General features: G+C 42.3%; 1 protein-coding gene across 22 annotated transcripts in view; it reads right to left on the bottom strand.

Annotated features, from left to right (window-relative positions):
• KIAA1217 (KIAA1217 ortholog) overlaps window positions 1-18450 on the bottom strand; it is a 380568-nt gene that overhangs the window by 28573 nt on the left and 333545 nt on the right. For all 22 annotated transcript variants that reach the window (XM_054522069.2, XM_054522071.2, XM_054522074.2 and 19 more), the window contains 2 exons: window positions 17623-17789; window positions 5769-5944 (listed from right to left, as the gene is read on the bottom strand). In XM_054522069.2, the coding sequence (XP_054378044.1) occupies window positions 5769-5944; window positions 17623-17789 (343 nt within the window). The remainder of the gene's footprint in view (window positions 1-5768; window positions 5945-17622; window positions 17790-18450) is intronic.

The raw sequence follows: 18450 nt of genomic DNA, 5'->3' as shown, positions 1-18450 counted from the left end.
AACAGGGATAAAGAACTTTCAGAAATGCGACCACTAGGGGGCAGTAACTGAACAGCGATTCCACCTCCTGGAGCCTGGAGTGTGGAGCCAGCGTCCGAAAGAGAAAAAGGAATGCACGGTGTCATCTGCAAACTGATGGCCCTCGAAGGCCCTTTCCACTTAGGTGGGCAAGTGGATGGAGCTCTGGATCGCATGGCAGCTGCGGGAGGGGTTCAGGCAGGATGTCACATGTGTTCAACCGGATCCCAGGGAAAATGACAAATTCCTCCCCTGCGAGAAGTGGGATGGAGTTTTTGGTGATGTCTTTCATTCTGTTATGAAAAATAAACCAAAATTGCTTGTGGCCATTTCAGATGAAATGATGCTACTTCAGGACCAGAGGGGGAAAGCCTCATCTGCTCATTGTCCACGTCTGTGAACTATGGAAAGGGGCCCAGTGTTCTGTGAACACACCCATGGGAAACTTCCTACAGCTATTGCATTCTTGACACGAAGAGATTGTGCTACCCCACTGAAAGGCTGTAAATATGGTAACTTCGTGTGGAAAAGTTCTTTTCTATTGCATAACCAAACAGAATGACTTCCCTGTATTGACTGGACACAGTGTCCAGTCCTGCAAAGCTTTGCTGGAAGAGCTAAGGACCAAATATTTTCCTGGTTCCGTTAACAACCAACGTGTCTGTCAGTGCGTAATTAATACTTCAAGGAGCTGTCATCTGACTCAAAGTCAGTCTGCCTAGAATTCTGTTTTGTTCTCTTCTATACAATATGCCTCTTGGATTTCACAACTTCGCATACAGAGACTCTTAAACTTCACAGCTTTATGGAATATACAGAAATGTATATTGATACAATTATACACAACAGTGTCACTCTATGCAAACGTTTATGATACCTACTTTAGATAAAACATTAAAAATCAAATTTGTTAATTCAAAAATGTAAGAGAGACATGGGGCTAAAATGGATGCTGGAAATACATTTTTGACGTGGTAATCAATATGACTTCTAAAATATCAGCTTTGCTCCACAGAATGTCAGATATTCATAGATGTCACAGTTTACAGCATTCTATTCGTTTAAGTTGCTTTTCATCCTAGCTTTGTTAAAAAGAAGCATGCAGTTTGTTGGCATGTATTTCACTTGACTGTTATTAGAAGACCAATTATTATTTTCATGTAGAAATTATCTAGACCCAATTTCTTTTCATAGTTTTATTTTTTATTTTTAGACAAAGTCTCTCTCTGTCACCCAGGCTGGAGTGCAGTGGCCTGATCTTAGCTTACTGCAACCTCCGTCTTCCGGATTCAAGTGATTCTCTTGCCTCAGCCTGCTGAGTAGCTGGGATTACAGGTGCCCGCCACCATGCCCAGGTAATTTTTGTATTTTCAGTAGAGATAGGGATTCACCATGTTGGCCAGACTGGTCTCTAACTCCTGACCTCAAGTGATCTACCCACCTTGGCCTCCCAAAGTGCTGGAATTATAGGTGTGAATCACTGTGCCCAGCCCATCTCTTCATAGTTTTAGACCCAAGTTTCTTCTCTCTGCCTTCTGAATGGCTCACCAGCAATTCAACCTAACATGCTCCACAAGGAGACTTATATTCTAGTGCTTGGAAGAAGAAGAAGGAGAAGAAGGAAAAGGAGAACGAGGAGGGAGAGGGGAAGGAAAGAGGGATATTGCTGTTCTGATATTCCAGAGTTGAAATTTCTGGCTTTTAAAAAATAAGCTCTTTTTAAAAATCAACGCATAATAGATGTGAGTTTTGGGGTACATGTGATAATTTAGCAAATATAATTTGTACGGATCAAATTAGTGTACTTGGGATATCCGTCACCTTAAATATATGTCTTTCCCTCATGCTAGAAACATTCTAGTTCTTCTTTTCTAGCTATTTCCAGCTGTCTTTTATAACCTGCTCTCTTGCCATTCAGATCTAGCCATCCAATCAGGTAACCTACTTTATACCTTATGGAAGGAAAATTTATACTACCATTATTAAAAGGATATATATGTAGATAGATATTTTTAGTTTTTTTTTAACAGGGTTTTTGCTCTGTTACCCAGGCTGGGGTGCAGTGGTGTGATCATGCAGCCTTGACCTGCCAGGCTCAAGCCATCCTCCTACCTCAGCCTCCCAAGTAGCTGGGACCACAGGTGTGTGCCACCATGCCTGGCTGGGGTTTATTTTTAATTTTTATTTTTATTTTGTAGACATTGGGTGTCCCTGTGTTCCTATGTTGCCCAGGCTGGTCTTGAATTCCTGGGCTCAAGCGATCTTCCCACCTCAGCCTCCCAAAGTGCTGGGGTTACAGGCATGAGCCACTGCACCCAGCCAAAAGGATATATATTTCAAAAGGTGTTTTAAAGAAGAATTTTGAGAGCTAGTCTTAGGTGATGAATACCATAGGACATTTTGCATGTGGTTCAGGCCTCACTGCCTTTTGCCTGACGGATACAGTAGCTTCCCATATGGTCTCCTAGTCACTGATTCTATTTTCCCCTCAATCAGTCCCGCACATGATCACCAGAGGGACCTCTCTCCAATACAGCTCTAGCTTTGCTACTTCCTTGATCAAAAACAAAAACCAAAAAAACCCAAACACTCAGTGTCTTCCTCATCATTCTAGGCAGTAACTCTCAAATGTGAAGGTGCTTCAGAAACACCAGCTTTGTTTGTAAACTGCAGATTCCTAAGCTCCATCCACAGAAATTGTGAATCTGGGGGTTGATCCCCGGAACTTTCAAGAAAAGCCAGAAATCCAGGTTTCTCTTACAGAATCTTCCAATCTCTGTAGGCGCAGCCCAGACAGGCATCAAGCAGGTATGTGAGGCCTGAGTATGGTCTAAGATACAGGAAGTCAGTGCACAAATGGGAATGGTACTCCCCAAATATGGGATGTTATTAGTATCTTGCACCCAACTCTGCTGCCTAACTGGACTGCTCCCCAGCTCTCTAAAGACATCTTGCATTTTCCAGGCCAGAAACTTGTTGGTTTGCAGGGTTTTACTGCCTGGAAGTCCTTCTGTCTCTAGCCTCTGCTGATGCAATCTCCCCATCTTCAAGGCCACCTCAGTTGAGTTTAACAAACCATTTCTTTCTTTCTTCTTTCTCGTTTTAGAGATTGGGTCTTGCTCTGATATCCATGCTGGAATGCAGCGGCGCAGTCATAGCTCACTGCAGCCTTGAACTCCTGGGCTCAAGCGATCCCCCTGCTTCAGCCTCCTGAGTAGCTGAGACGACAGAGGCATGCCACCACACCTGGCTAATTTTTTATTTTTAGTAGAGACAGGGTCCTGCTATGTTGCCCAGCCTGTTCTTGAATTCCTGGTCCCAAGTGATTCTCCCACCTCAGCCTCCCAAACTGCTGGGACTATAGGTGTGAACCATTGTGCCCAGCCTAACAAACCATTTCTGAAACTACTACGTGCAAGATACTGTTTGTGGCCTATGGGTCACACAAAGAATGACTTCATTCAGGTTAAGTCTTCCTGATCCCTGGGTTAGTCTCTCTTTTGTGTGGGTACAACTGGTACCTGTAAATCCCCTGTTCGGGGCTATACTCCTATTTATCAGGTTGGCTTTGCTAGACTGAAGATCCTCAAGGGCTCTTTGCATATTTTACTCATCTGGCCTTCCCACAAATCCAACCAGATAAAGCCGTCTTATGATATGTTCGTTCCATTGCCTCTTCTGTCTCATTCCTATGTTAGGCTGTAATCTCAGAGTATTATTGAGATTAAAGATGGCTTTTCTAGACCAGAAGTGAGAATTATCTCAGCTAACCAATAAACACAATTTTTAAAAAAAAGAAATTTACTGGCCACGAGTGGTGGCTCCTGCCTGTAATCCCAACACTTTGGGAGGCTGAGGCAGGTGGATCACCTGAGATCAGGAGTTTGAGACCAGCCTGACCAATATGGTGAAACCCCGTCTTTACTAAAAATACAAAAATTAGCCGGGCGTCATGGCATGCACCTGTAATCCCAGCTACTCGGGAGGCTGACATAGGAGAATTGGCTTGAACCCAGGAGGCGGAGGTTGCAGTGAGCCGAGATCATGCCACTGCACTCCAGCCTGGGCAACAGAACAAGACTCCATCTCAAAAAAATTTTTTTCAGAATTTTATTGGAAAATTTATATAAATGTTATTAAAAGGATATATATTTTTATTTTTATTTTTAGTATTATTTTTTGAGACGGAGTTGTGCTCTGTTGCCCAGGCTGGAGTGCAGTGGTGCAATCTCGGCTCACTGCAACATTCCCCTCCCGGGTTCAAGCAATTCTCTTGCCTCAGCCTCCTGAGTAGCTGGGACTACAGGCACACACCACCATGGCCAGCTATTTTTTTTGTATTTTTAGTAGAGACTGGGTTTTGCCATGTTGGCCAGGCTGGTCTCAAACTCCTGACCTCAGGTGATCCGGCTGCCTCGGCCTCCCAAAGTGCTGGGTTTACAGGTATGAGCCTCCATGCCCAGCCAGGATATGCATTTAAAAAGAAGTTTTAAAGAAGAAACTGGAGACCTAGTTTTAGATAATTGGGCTGTCACAAAGACATTTCAGACAAATAACAGCCTTACCAACTCATGGTGGGTGATTAACTCTGTCTATAAATGTGTGAACTAAGTAGAATTTTGGAAGCTATTTTGAGATGTGGATGAACAGTGGCCTAATTTAATTTATTAGGAAAAGAATAACTCAAATTGATGTTTTTTTTCCCCTCTAGACTGCTGAAAGGGACACTCTAATTTTAATCAAACACATTAGGTTGGCATCCAGGGCGACATGAGCCACAGCTCCAGTAGGAGATAGGTAATTGAACACGTGCTTTCCATCATGGAAACCTCTTCTCATTATGGCCATGAGAAGAGTTTGCAAATTGCTCCCTTACAATCCCAATTTGAAAGATTTAAGTTTTCCAAGAAACAAGAGAATTATCAACACTGGAGAAACCCCTCAAAATTACTATTCATTATACTAAAAGGTGAGATAGTTCTATGATAAATCTTCATTGCATACCAAAACATACAATTACCGTAAAAGATGTGCCTGCCTGGTGACGGGGGAGTAATAAAATTCTGCTCATTTCAATAGTAGGACTTGATAGATGCTTTCAATGAGAACCTTAAATAACATTCATAACAGTTAAGGAAGCATCTTTCATTCTGGATCAGATACATTTTACATTTAAATTCTTCTTTTGCAATTTTAACTACAGTTGAATAATAGGAAGATAATTTTAGAGCTGTGTTATTTTGGCCATTAGTTTTAATTTATTGAGATGAAATATAGGCTTCCTATTTGTCACTGGGTTTTGCCATTTACTCCTTTTAATTTTGTGTGTTGCTGAGCCCTGGAGGAGAGTATGAAGCTGCAACTCTCTCTCTCTGTTTTTTTTTTTTTTTTTTTTTTTAAGAGACAGAATCTCCCTGTGTTACCCAGGCTGGTCTCGAACTCCTGGACTCAAGCAATCCTCCTGCCTCAGCCTCATGAGTAACTGGGACTACAGGTGTGAACTACCGTGCCCAGCAATGCCGCAACTTTTAAAGAAATTCAGTCACCTAAGGACCACTGAATTTCCCGGGCCTCCATGGACAGGTGCTGAAGTGTCCACATATACCAGCATCAGCAGAACTCTAACTTATACACAGTAGGTGCTCAATAAAGAGAGGGCAAGACCACCAACTGGGAAGGACCTCCTTCTTAGCAATGATAATTTTCCTTTGCAGGTGAAACAGCTCAACATGCAAGTGACTGGCACTCACCACAACTTCTTGACGATCTTCTCTTCCTCATGAAGATATTTTTGTCTCTCTTGCTCCACTAGGACGCGCTGTCGCTGCACAGGATCCTCCAGTCTCTTCATTGTTTCCATCACTTTGCCACTGATTTCCAGCTCGGCCTTCTTCATCATCGCCCTCAGCAGCTCCTGGTTCTGCAGCTGTGAACACAAAAAAATCAACCTCAGTGGGCTCTGCCTGCCTGAAATGGAGGCGAGTGAATGCCTTGAAGTCTCTTCAGAGCACTTTGGGTAGACAGCCCTGTGGCTGAATCTTTACTTATTTCAGTGAGAAAGGAAAGGGAGCAAAGACTGTACATAATGTGGCTTCTTCCACCAGCATCTGAATTTTGGCAGCCAACTGGCAAGCAGACTGCCTGCAAGACAAAGGATCCTTCTTCTACTCTGGTTAATGCATCACGGACAACAGGCGTAAACTCTCACTGACGTATCTTTACAGGGAGCAGCACAGGGCACCTGCTTTGGAGCCAAGAAGACTTTGGGTCAAATCCCATACTCTCTCCCTAGCCCACTGTGAGACTTTGGGCCCATTATTTAGACTCCCTTGGTCTTCGTTTCCTTACCTCTAAGGATGGGGAATCCACTTTCCTTGGCCATTCTTGAGGGTTACATGAAATACCGCATGGTATAGAATGGGAACCCAACACGTGGTGATTTGGCTATGAAATATGTCAGTATCAGTTCAAAGAGGATCCGTGTCCTTTTCGTTCACATGGTTCCATGTACCAAGTACCATGAAATCACAGATGCTTAAAACATAGGACTTTAATGTTGGCAATGATAATGATTCTAGATGAGTCCAGGGCTCTTGGCAATTTATGAATTTCTCTAGATTGGAGGTAGGCTACCTGTATACAGAAGCTCACAATTTCCAAACAGTTCCCAGAACATTCTTGTTTCTCATCCCAGAAAATATAGGAGGTGGGAGCTTTATTCAGGCTTCACAGGAGTCTAGTTGAACAATTGAGTCCCTGGAGCAGGACAATTTTCTAACAGCAGATCCATCAAGTGAATTCACTCAATCAGCCTCCATAACAATAATAGTATTATGCCTAGTATATTATCCCCAAAGTTCCACTGAAATATCATTTAACAAATTTCAATGTTTTCCTGTTTTCCGGTTTCATGGACTGGTTTATCATCTCATGGGGGTGATGATGTCTTTGTCAACTGTCCATTATCCATGTAAATTGAGGGGAAATGCAATCTGACCATGTCACCACCTGCTTAAAGCCACATCATGCCTTCTGTTTTCTCTGAATAAAGATAAAACATTTCAACACAGTCAACAAGCAGAACCACCATTAGGTCCCAACATCAGCACTGCATGGTTGATGAACTGGCCTCTGGGGAAAGACTGCCTGAGTTCGATTTCCAGTTTTACCACTTAGTAGATGTGTGTCCATGGGCAAGCTATTCACCTCTGTGTCTATCCAAAAAAGGGGCAGTGATATCTCATAGCTCGTAGGTTGGTCATGGAGACTCGGTGAGACAATAAAATAAAGTGTCTGGCACCAATCTAAACCTGAACACATATCAGCCATTGCTAGCAGGGAGGGTGAACTAGTGGGTGGAGCCTGGCATTTTGTCTGGGAGGGAACCACACAGAAATGTATCACTTTTGGTTACTTTCTCTACAGGACTCATGATCATGCCTCACACCACTTTTGCTAATGTCTTTTTATTGTGGTCTTAAAAGCCAGTCAATCACTATTTTGCTAAAAGGCATCATTTTTTTGCTTGTTTTTTTTTTTTTGAGATGGAGTTTCACACTTGTTGCCCAGGCTGGAGTGCAATGGCACGATCTCAGTTCACTGCAACCTCTGCCTCCCGGGTTCAAGCGATTCTTCAGCCTCAGCCTCCCAAGTAGCTGGGATTACAGGTGCCCACCACACCACCACACCCGGCTAATTTTGTATTTTTAGTAGAGATGGGGTTTCTCCATGTTGGTCAGGCAGGTCTCGAACTCCTGACCGCAAGTGATCTGCCCGCCTCAGCCTTCCAAAGTGCTGGGATTACAGGCATGAGCCACCGTGCCCAGCCAAAAGGCGCCATTTTTAGAGACAGTGTACACAGAACAACATCCTCCTGTGCTCTCTCTGGCTACAGACCATTCTCCAGGTGCTGGGCAATCTGGTCCCTTCCCTTGTGGCTAATCTCCCTCCTTGCATGCACCTGGCACTCTGCTCCAGCCATACATCATTTCACTTCTTCATAGGGGCCAGGCTCCACTTTTTTTTTTTTTTTTTTTTTTTTTGAGACACAGTCTCACTCTGTCACCCAGGGTGGAGTGCAGTGGTGTGATCGCAGCTCACTGCAACTTCCGCCAGACTCCTATTTGCCAGGCCTTTGCACCTGCTATTCCCATCTCCCAGAATGCTCTTCCCTCCACCTGTTTAATTTCTGCCCTCCACAGAGTCTCTGGTACACTGTGTCTGGCATATCAGCAGAAAACTCAAAATACATCTGTTGAATGAATGAACTGAATGAATCAGTAACATTGATAAGAACAGGCAACAATGAAGAATCCAAAATTCTTCTCTAAATGGTTGAAACCTGCTGTGACCCATGGGCTTAGATATGTGTTGGGATCAGCTCTCCCGTGCCTTGTCTTGCTCTCACTGCAGGGATGTGGCAGGGATACAGGTCAGCACTGTTCATATCGGTCAATTAACCACACACAGCAAAGCCACGTGCTACCGCGATGATTTGCTCAACTTCAGTCCCTGTGTCCAATCCCACAGAGCTCCTGCCTTTGAAGGGGAGGGGGAGTGAGTGATGACAGGGATGTGAGGGGAAAATGAGTAGATAATTAAATGGGTCTAAGAGTGACCAATGCCTGGGTTCCGACTGAGAGATTCTCATTTTACTGGTCTGAGGTACTGTCTGGTTGTTGGGAATTTCTAAAGCTCCTCAGATGATTTGATTTGCCACCAAGGATGATTTAGTGGACTAAGAAAAGGGCTTTTGAATAGACAGATGAGGTCACTGTGCCATGGGCTATGGGGCACAGCAGGGCACCTAACCATCCTGCCCAAATTTTAAAACAAGCTTATGTAAATCTGGGGTCTGGTTAGACAGTGGATATTAACAATGGATATCATGCTAGAAATTATTGGTGGAATATTTAAAATTCATAAAATTAAAAGGCGGGAAAAGTGAGGCCCTGAGAAGTCCAAGGACACGTTCAGGGTCTGCTCGACAATTATAGAGCACAGTTAGGATTAGAACCAGGTTTTCTGAATTCAACTCATCAATTTCCCCACCACCCCAAGTTGTTCTTCTATCAAGGCAGGGAGCATGCCATTTTGTTCACAGCTACAAGCAGTGTGTGGCACCTGGTAGGTACCCAACATATACAGTTGACACTTGAACAACACAGGTTAGAACTGCATGCATGGGTCCACTTATATGTAGATTTCCTTCCTCTTCTGCCACCCCTGAGACAGCAAGACCAACCCCTTGTCTTCCTCAATCTATTCAATGAGAAGACGATGAGGATGAAGACCTTTATAATGATCCACTTCCACTTAACGAATAGTCAATATATTTTCCCTTCCTTATGATTTTCTTAATAACATTTTCTTTTCTTCAACTTACTTTATTGTCAGAATACAGTATATATTTGACACAGCAGGCATGTGAAAAAACAAATACAGTATATAATATGTACAACATACAAAATATGTGTTAATCAACTGTTTATATTATTGGTACAGTAGGCTATTAGTAGTTAAGTTTGGGGGAGCCAAAAGTTATGGATTTCTTACTGCATGAGGGGTCAGCACCCCTAATCCCCATGTTGTTCAAGGGGCAACTGTATTTGCTCTATGAATGAATCGCAATATAACGTTTCTGAAAAGGATAAGAACATATTGGAAAATACAACTGGGCATAATATTTAAATGCAACTAGACTTACTCCACTAGAAGAGGAGGAAAGGGAGAGTCTCTGTTTCAATTCTAGGCTTTATTATCCTCCTGTCTAGAAAGCGGGGCCTTACAGGATCCTGCTGAGGGTACTAAAGAGGGAAGCTGTCATAGCTCACCGGCTGGCACATGGGCAATGAGGAGTGAATCATGAATGAACAAGGTCTACGTAGGTTCTCTGTGTGCCTTCCCAGTTCCCTTGCCCTCCCTGCCTGGTGTTCTTGCCACTGTCTCCAGGCCGCAGGACAGTTCCTGCTTATCTGAGCACAGTGTAAAAAAGTGCTAAAGATAGGATGTGGATCACCATCTTTCTCTAAATGCTTCAAGTAAATTATTTACTAGAAGCTCAAATTGTTAAGTTGGTTTTTGCTTAAGAGGTGATACCTACATTTCAATAGCTAAAATCAACTGTCTTGAGGCACAAAGTTTACAAACAATAAAACATATCCATCTTAAGTGCACAGTTCAATGAATTTTGACAAATGTATACACTGATGTAACCACTGCTGAAAGACAGCTAAATATTTTATCACCCTAAAAAATTCCTGTGAGACCTTTTACAATCAATCCCCAACCCACAGCCCAAAGAAACCGCCAGTCTGCTTTCTGTCATTATAGATGAGTTCTTTGTGTTATAGAACGTTATAAAAATGGAATTATATAACATGTGCTCCTTTGTGTCCAGCTTTTGTTCAGAATATGTTTTTCCGAGATCCAGCCCTGTTGCTGAGTTTTTCGGTGATTCATTCTTTTATTGCTAAGGGACATTTCATTGTACAAATGCATATAACAAAATTTTAATATTTGTGTACATTGACTTGATTCTTGTGATCTTGCTCAAGTCACTTATTTTTAGTAGTACGTTTTGTAGATTCCATTTAATGTTACACATATATAATCATGTCATTTGTGAGTAAAGCCAATTAGACATTTTGCTTTTCGATTTGGTGCCTCTATTTCTTTCTCTAGCCATACTGAACTTGCTACAATCTTCAGTACAGTGTTAAACAGATGTGAGAGTAGGTTTCTTGGCCTTGCTCCTGATTTTATGGGGAATGTGTTTAGTGTTTCACCATTAACTATGTTTTCTGTAGGTCATTCACAAATATTGTTTATCAAGGTAAGGAAGCTTCCTTCTACTTCTAGAGCGCTGTTTTTATCATTGATGCTAAATTTTGTTACATGCTTTTTCTGCATTTATTGAAATATGATTTTTCTGTTAATAAGGTCAAATACATTGTTTTTTTTCATATTAAAACAATCTTGCATTCCTGGAATAAAACCCCAGGATAATGTATTATCCTTTTTCTATATTGCTGGATTCAGTTACTAATGTTTTGTTAAGGATTTGTTACATATATTTTCATGAGGGATATTGGTTTGTGGTTTTCTTTCCTTATAACATCTTTGTCTGGTTTTCCTCTTAGGGTAATGCAGGCTTCATAAAATGAGTTAGGAAGTATTCTCTGTTTTCTAAAAGAGTTTTCTTCCTTTCAATACTTTAAAGATGTCATTCCACTGTGTTCTGACTTGCCTTTTGTTTCTGATGAGAAGTTGGCATTAATTCTTAATTATGATTCCTGTATGTAATGGGTTTTCTCTCCACCGCCAGCTGCTTTGAAGATTTTTTCATTTATCCCTGGCTTTTAGCAATTTGATTACCATGTGCTATGGTGTAATTTCCATTGTGTTTACCATTCTAGGGGTTCACTGAGCTTTTCTGGTCTGTGGATTTATAGCTTTCATCAAATTTGGAAAAAATTCAGTCATTACCTTTTTGAATCTTTTTCTCTTTCCATTTCATCTTTTATTAATATTGTCTCACGGGTCACTACATTTTAATTCATTTTCTTTAGTCTTTTGTCTCTCTATACTTCAGTTTGAACAGTTTCCATTGCTGTTTTTAGGGTGACTGACATTTTGGGCAGTGATTAATCTTCTGTTAAGCACATTTGGATATTGTTTTTCAGCTCTTGAAAGCTCCACTTGGATATTTTTTATGTCTTCCATTTCTTTCCTCATTATGTTCATGTCTTCCTTTAAATCCTTGATAATAATTATAATAGCTGTTTTGAAGTCCTTGCAGCTGATTTCATTATCCCTGCCATGTCTGGTTGGTTTCTCTTGACAAATTTTTCTTAAGGTTATAGGTCACATTTGTCAGCATCATCACATGCCTAGTAATTTTTGAGTGGATATTGGGCATGGAGCTTTGAATTTTGTTGTTTTACTTTACAGATTTTGGACTTTCTCTGGCAGACAGTCCAGTTACTTGTGGATCAACTTTGTCCTTTAAAGGCTTGTTTTTAAGCAGTTAGGTTAAATCTAGGGTAGTCTTTCCTCTGGGGCTAGTTTAGTCCTAAGACTGAGGCACAGTCCTTCTCCGATCTCTACAAAATGCCCAGGTGCTCAACAAGGCCTCTTCACTTTTTGCTTTTCAAAACGTGAACATCTCCCAGGCCTGTGTGAACTTTGGGAACTTTTTGGCTTACAGCCCCCGACTTAGTCTTTGCCTGGCTTAGTGGTTGCTTTCATACTGTACATGCTTGGCTTAATATTCAATAACAGACCCATTTACTGATGTAGTTTTTTCTCTGCAGAGCTTTCTTGTGTTTGGTACTCCAGTCCACCAGTTCTAGCTGTTTCAGCTCTCTCTAAACTTTGGTCTTATCTCCTCAACTCACTGTCAGTGTCATGCTTGGGTTTTTCCTTCCTGCACCAAGATCTGAAAAGTGCCTCCAGACTGAAAGCTGGGTCAACTGTAGTTTTTTCCCCATTCTCCTAAGGATTACGGTCCTGTGTTGTTTAATTTCTGAAAACATTTGTTTCATACATTCGCTTATTTTTCAGTTTTCTAGTTGTCAACAGTGGGAGGGCAAGTAGAGTTGCAGTTATTCCTCATAGCTGGAAACATAATTTATTAAAAATGCTTTGCCATTTTTATAAGCACTCTTAGACAGGAATAATGCTCTTGGCCATTAAAATTTTAATTGGACCAAATAAGTTGTCCAAATCACTTCACGGAGAAACTAGAAAACTGCCTAAACCTAATTCCACCCACCTGAAAATGGACCTATATCTCACATACTCAATTTTGATTTCTTAGGTAAAATCTAAGACTATCAGTCTTGCCAACAATGGATAATGTAATTGGACTGATTTTGCTGTCTAGCAGCAACATGGAACAGTGGTTATACCACAAATCAGAAAGATTCAGGAGGAAAGCCAGACCTCAGAATGACTCCTGATCCCACCTGGATCCGTTCCCTCAGGCTTCAGGGAAGAAGACAAAGGATGCCTGGTCACAGCTATATAACCCATGTTATTGGGGTGCTGTCTCCCCATCTTAGAAAGTCTCTTGTTGTCTGAAGATCTGACTAGAGCTTGGTACATTGTAAGCAGCGTAATCGTCAAGCTCTGTACTACTTCCGTTTATTATTTCTGCTTGGCAGGGGACACGGGTCAGTTGCACATGGGAAACTCCAATATGCTGTTCTCAGGGATCTGCATTCCCGTGACCATTGTTATGCACGTCAGAAGATAAATGAGACCCTGGCACATTTCCACGAGGCACTATCTTATAAAAAGACACGTTAAGGAAACTGTGTTGAATTTTATCATTTCAAATACAAGGATTCTATACACTACTATGTTTATTTTTTATGTTGCTATTTTACCTCCTCCTTCTCTTGGGAAGAGATAGTAAATTCTCAGGAGTCCTACAAATGTAATGAACAATCCAGTTGTTTATTTATCAGGAAGCAGAATAAAGAGATTGGGTCCAAGGACAAAGTTGTGGGGATGAAAGAAGGAGAAGGTCTCCATCCTCTCTTTAGGCCAAGTCTTATCTGGCCTCCACAGAACCTGTACCATCTCTTCCAGAAGCTTCTCTCTCTCTCCTCAGCCACCCACAAGGAGGGGCAGAAGTGCAGTCACTTCTATAGATATGGGATGACTTTGGTAAAATCCAAGTAATGTGGCATTTTGGGAAAAAGATGTTCATTATTTAGAAAAAGTGGGCTTTTTTCAAAATGACATCAGTAAAGGTAACAGGCAAACATAATCATCATTGGAGAACATCTGTTAGGTAAAAAACCTTGAGAAAACCCTTTCCCATTGTTACTAGCTAATTACAGACCCAACTGTTATTTGGGAATGGGAATATCATACTATAAAAGTTCCGTATAGCTCTTGTACCAATTGTAGCTAGCAGAGAACATAATAGATTAGCCACTGGGAATGAGGTGCATTGTTTAAAGTCAAGGCTTTAAGTCATTGGTAATAGTTGGCTATCTCAACATTTCCAGGAGGTGTCTTCGTGGACTAAGCATTCATATTACCTGAGAGCAGTAGTTTTTACCCTGGAACGTTCTAGAGTCACCAGTGCCTAGCCTCCAGTCTGTGCCAGTGAAGTCAGACTCTGGCCATGGTGCCTGAGCACTGGTATTTTTGTTAAGGGTTTCAGGTAATTCTAATGAGTAGCCAGGATTGACAGCTACTCTTGGACTGATGACTCCTGTGAAATTGGAGAGCAGAAGATAACACAAACAAGCTTTTAGTGGTTTCCTTGATCTTCTGCTTAGGTTCCCTTTGTCCCATTGAAATCTACCCACCCCATTGTGTCTGCAACAAATTTCTATTCCTGAGAATAATCCATCAGTTTTGAAAATGAAATGCTTAAATAGGATATGCTCTACAGTCTAGGATTTTCCAATGATTTAATTATCTAATTACTGGAGCTGGCTGCCAAGCACAAATGGTTTTATTCAGTTTCACTATTTTATAACACAGTTCAAAGAACATTTGAATTTCTAATTCAATTTTTGTTCTTTTGAGACTAGTCTAGTCTTTCGTATATCTCTAATGATAGCTCCATTATTGGACTTATAACCACTGTGGGGCTGCAGTTCATTTTTGGTATATAATACTGCACATGTTGAAGGAGAATTGGTGCCGAGATAGCTTAATTATTCTAAACTGTTTTTGTCTTAAGTAGACTCCCTCGATTGAAAAGACAGAAGTTTGATGGGGAGGAAAGCTGAATGGGACCCAGGGAATACAAATACAGAGGTAGAAACAGTAACAGCCAGGTTAGGAAACACCGTGCTTATTTTTCCCTGCGAGTCTGCGCTTTAGAACTGCCCAACTTCCCAGGCTCAAAAGCACATTTGCTCACTGTTCTTTATTCCCAGAAAGCCAGAAAAGTTGAGTAGTTCTGGAACAATAAAGAAACTTGTGTGGTTAACACAGCATTCCTAGACCTTGACCAAAGACCTTCTTTGTTTAAGGAAACTGCTCTTTTTCACAAAGCTGCACAGTTCAAGGGTTGCAAGGCGAGACAAGTGTGAGAGATCCCTCCCAGCCGGCCAGAGGACCAAACTACGCCAGCCACTGATGGGGTGACGCTGTAGCTACAGACATCAAGAGAGCCTTGGTATCAAATTCACCTCTAACGCCTGTGAAATTCCCAGGGGAAGTGCGGCATTTATGCTAAAGCAATTCCATCCCTGTCCCCAAACCAACAAATGCTCACTTTTGAGAGAAGTTAGGTACTTCCATACAAATAATAGGTATGTTTTTCTTATGAGGGCGCAATGAGGAGGTAACAATTTCCAAATGGCCAGCAGATGGTGCCAAAACGCAGGAGCAGTGAAAGGAGGGGCTTAACCTCTGGGAGCCCCAGGTAAGAAAGAACTTGGGAGCCGACAGGCCCCCTCTGAACTGCAATTGTGTCCTTTGGCCTGCAAAGTACTCAGTAATTGGTTTTTAATTACTTTCCAACATTTTTAAATGGTGGTAATTCATATAAAACCTGTGTCTTCAGATTCGCTTGAAATATTGAAACATCTAGAAACACTGGATACTAACTCTATCAGGTTAAAAGCCAGCTGGAAATGAGTGGCTACTATCCTTTAAAGGGGCCAATTTACTGTGGTTTCTCCTCCGTTTCACTTGCTGTTACTGCCTGGATACTGAAGACATGTGACTTTGTCACCCCCTGACATAACCCAGCCCAACCTGTACACTTCATTTCATTGCAATGTGTCTTTAAAATTGCAAAGCGAGGGGAAGCTAATGCAAAGGATGGGGCCATCACAGATGATGCGATTCACTAGGAGATTTAAATGAATTTGCATCAGATGTTCAAGGTATCTGGGATGTTGCCTAAGAGACAGAGTAGCCTTTGGAGATCCAAGCACTCGCTCTTCTAGCAACCCACATGATCCATGCTGGGGCCTCGGGGCAGGTCTGTCAAACCAGCTGCCTTTCTGTGTGTTTTCTGGTAGGCAGAGGGCAAGGGGAAATTGTTTTCTTAGCTTTCATTAGGTGGTTAAACAACATAGGGCTTGTGCCATCGCTGTGCTGAAGAAGAACTGATTGGAAGCCTTTTTCCTATTAGAGGAAAGGGCTCAGGAGGTTGCATCCCCATGGCTGCCCCAGGATCCTGGATACATTTATCTTTTTTTTTTTTTGAGACATAGTCTTTGTCTATTGCCCAGGCTGGAGTGCAGTGGTGCTATCCCGGCTCACTGCAACCTCTGCCTCCCATATTCAAGTGAGTCTTGTGTCTCAGCCTCCCTAGTAGCTGGGACTACAGGTATACCCCACCATGCCCGGCTAATTTTTTTTAGTAGAAATGGGGTTTCACCATGTTGGCCAGGCTGGTCTCGAAGTCCTGACCTCAAGTGATCCACCCGCTTCGGCCTTTCAAAGTGCTGAGATTACAGGCATGAGCCACGACACCTGGCCATATCTTCTAGCAACATTTGGATTATGAGCTTCTGGAAGTCAGGGAGGATATCTGTATAGAGCCTAGGCCAGCACTGTATCCTCAATGCCCAACCTAGCAGCCAGGGAAGGGAGGTGGGAGAAGGTGCACAGAGTAAATATGTGGTCTCATGCAGAGATGCACATCTCTACCTCCTCATTACCCAGGAGACAGCTTATTCTGCTTTGGCAGATTTATGGGATTTGTTGACCAAGATTCGTGACCTGAAGGGTCACTTACCCTGATTCCTGTAGAGTTTATATATTCCTTAACAATGGAAAGGAGCAAGGAGCGGATGGATCACAGTATCCGAATGAAATGCAGATGTTTTTCCTAACAAATCACCATGGTGGCTTTTTTTCCTTATGAATTCATCTTCTGTTCTAAACTCATAGTTCTAAATACATCACAGATTCTTGCAAAAAAATGAAAAAAAAAAAAAAGCTTGGCTGACTATCCACCTTTGTCCCTGTTCAGTGTGGAGGAGGATGGAGCCTCCAAGCTGTCAGAAGGCAGCCTTCACTGGCTGTCGGCATGCTCCCCGGGGCCCCTCTCTTTTCGGCTCTTCTCCAAAAACAAATGCCCTAGAGTCTCTTCCTGCGTAAAAGTACGCACAGCTTAAAGAAGTGGTTACAGGCCGGGCGCGGTGGCTCAAGCCTGTAATCCCAGCACTTTGGGAGGCCGAGGCAGGTGGATCACGAGGTCAGGAGATCGAGACCATCCTAACTCGGTGAAACCCCGTCTCTACTAAAAAATAGAAAAAATTAGCCGGGCGTGGTGGCGGGCGCCTGTAGTTCCAGCTACTCGGGAGGCTGAGGCAGGAGAATGGCGTGAATCCGGGAGGCGGAGCTTGCAGTGAGCCGAGATAGCGCCACTGCACTCCAGCCTGGGGGACAAAGCGAGACTACGTCTCAAAAAAAAAAAAAAAAAAAAAAAAGAAGTGGTTATAGATTGACTGTAATTGCAGTGGAAGGCTCTAGACCTGGATTGTGTGTGTGAGAGAGGAAGCCATGCTGTCTCTATGGTTCTATATTCTCTAGGTCTTCACGGAGCCCCTAGGAAAAGGAAGGTAGGAAGAGCTCAGGGCAACCGAGACAGAGGTCGCCGTGCATGAGGAATACCTGGAGCTGCCGCATCTGCTGGAGCTGGAGCCTGAGTTCCGCCACGCTCCGCCTCATCTCAAGCAGGCTCATGTGGATGGCCGAGGTGCCCACAAGTGGAGGCTGGCTGGGAGGCACCGTGGACTCCAGAGCACTGAGCATCTTCCCACCAGACACGTGGGGCGTTCCTATGAGAAAAGTGCATCAGAGAACTCAGAAGGCCACAAAAGAAAGTCTAAGCTATACATCCCATCCCAATGCAGATGACTGGTAATTCTAAAAAGGCCCATTTCTCTCATTACAAAAAATATGCATATATATGAATCACGCAGTGTTATGGTATGCAGTGTGCAATAATCACTTTCTAGAAGTTTAGTAAGAAAGTGCCATAGGAAGACAGGCCACAGAGCTGCCTATGCTCCCATCTATCTATCCACTGATTGATCTATCAATTGATCAATTTCGTTTATGGTTTTTTTTTTTAATTTTAATTTTTTTTTCTTTTCTTAACCTCTGGAAGAAGAGCTTTTTTAAACACACAGGTTTGCAAAGAGAAAAGCTTAGAAGTGTATAAAACAAAGTGTTAATGGTATCTCCAGCTGTGGTATTCCAATATGAGGTTTTTTGTTTGTTTGTTTGTTTTTACTATTTTTTATTTATTTTTTATTTTTGAGAACAGGGTCTCACCGTATTGCCCAGACAGGTCTCGAACTCCTGGGCTCAAACTATCCTCCTGCCTCTGCCTCCCTAAGAGCTAGGATTACAGGCACGAACCACTGCACTTGGCCACTTTTTTGTATTTCTAAAATCTGCATACTGAGTATCTGCAATTTTATAATAGAAAAAACT

This window comes from Pongo abelii, chromosome 8 (assembly GCF_028885655.2).
Source record: "Pongo abelii isolate AG06213 chromosome 8, NHGRI_mPonAbe1-v2.0_pri, whole genome shotgun sequence".
Taxonomy (NCBI): Eukaryota; Metazoa; Chordata; class Mammalia; order Primates; family Hominidae; genus Pongo; species Pongo abelii.
This window is presented reverse-complemented; position numbering and strand designations above follow the sequence as displayed.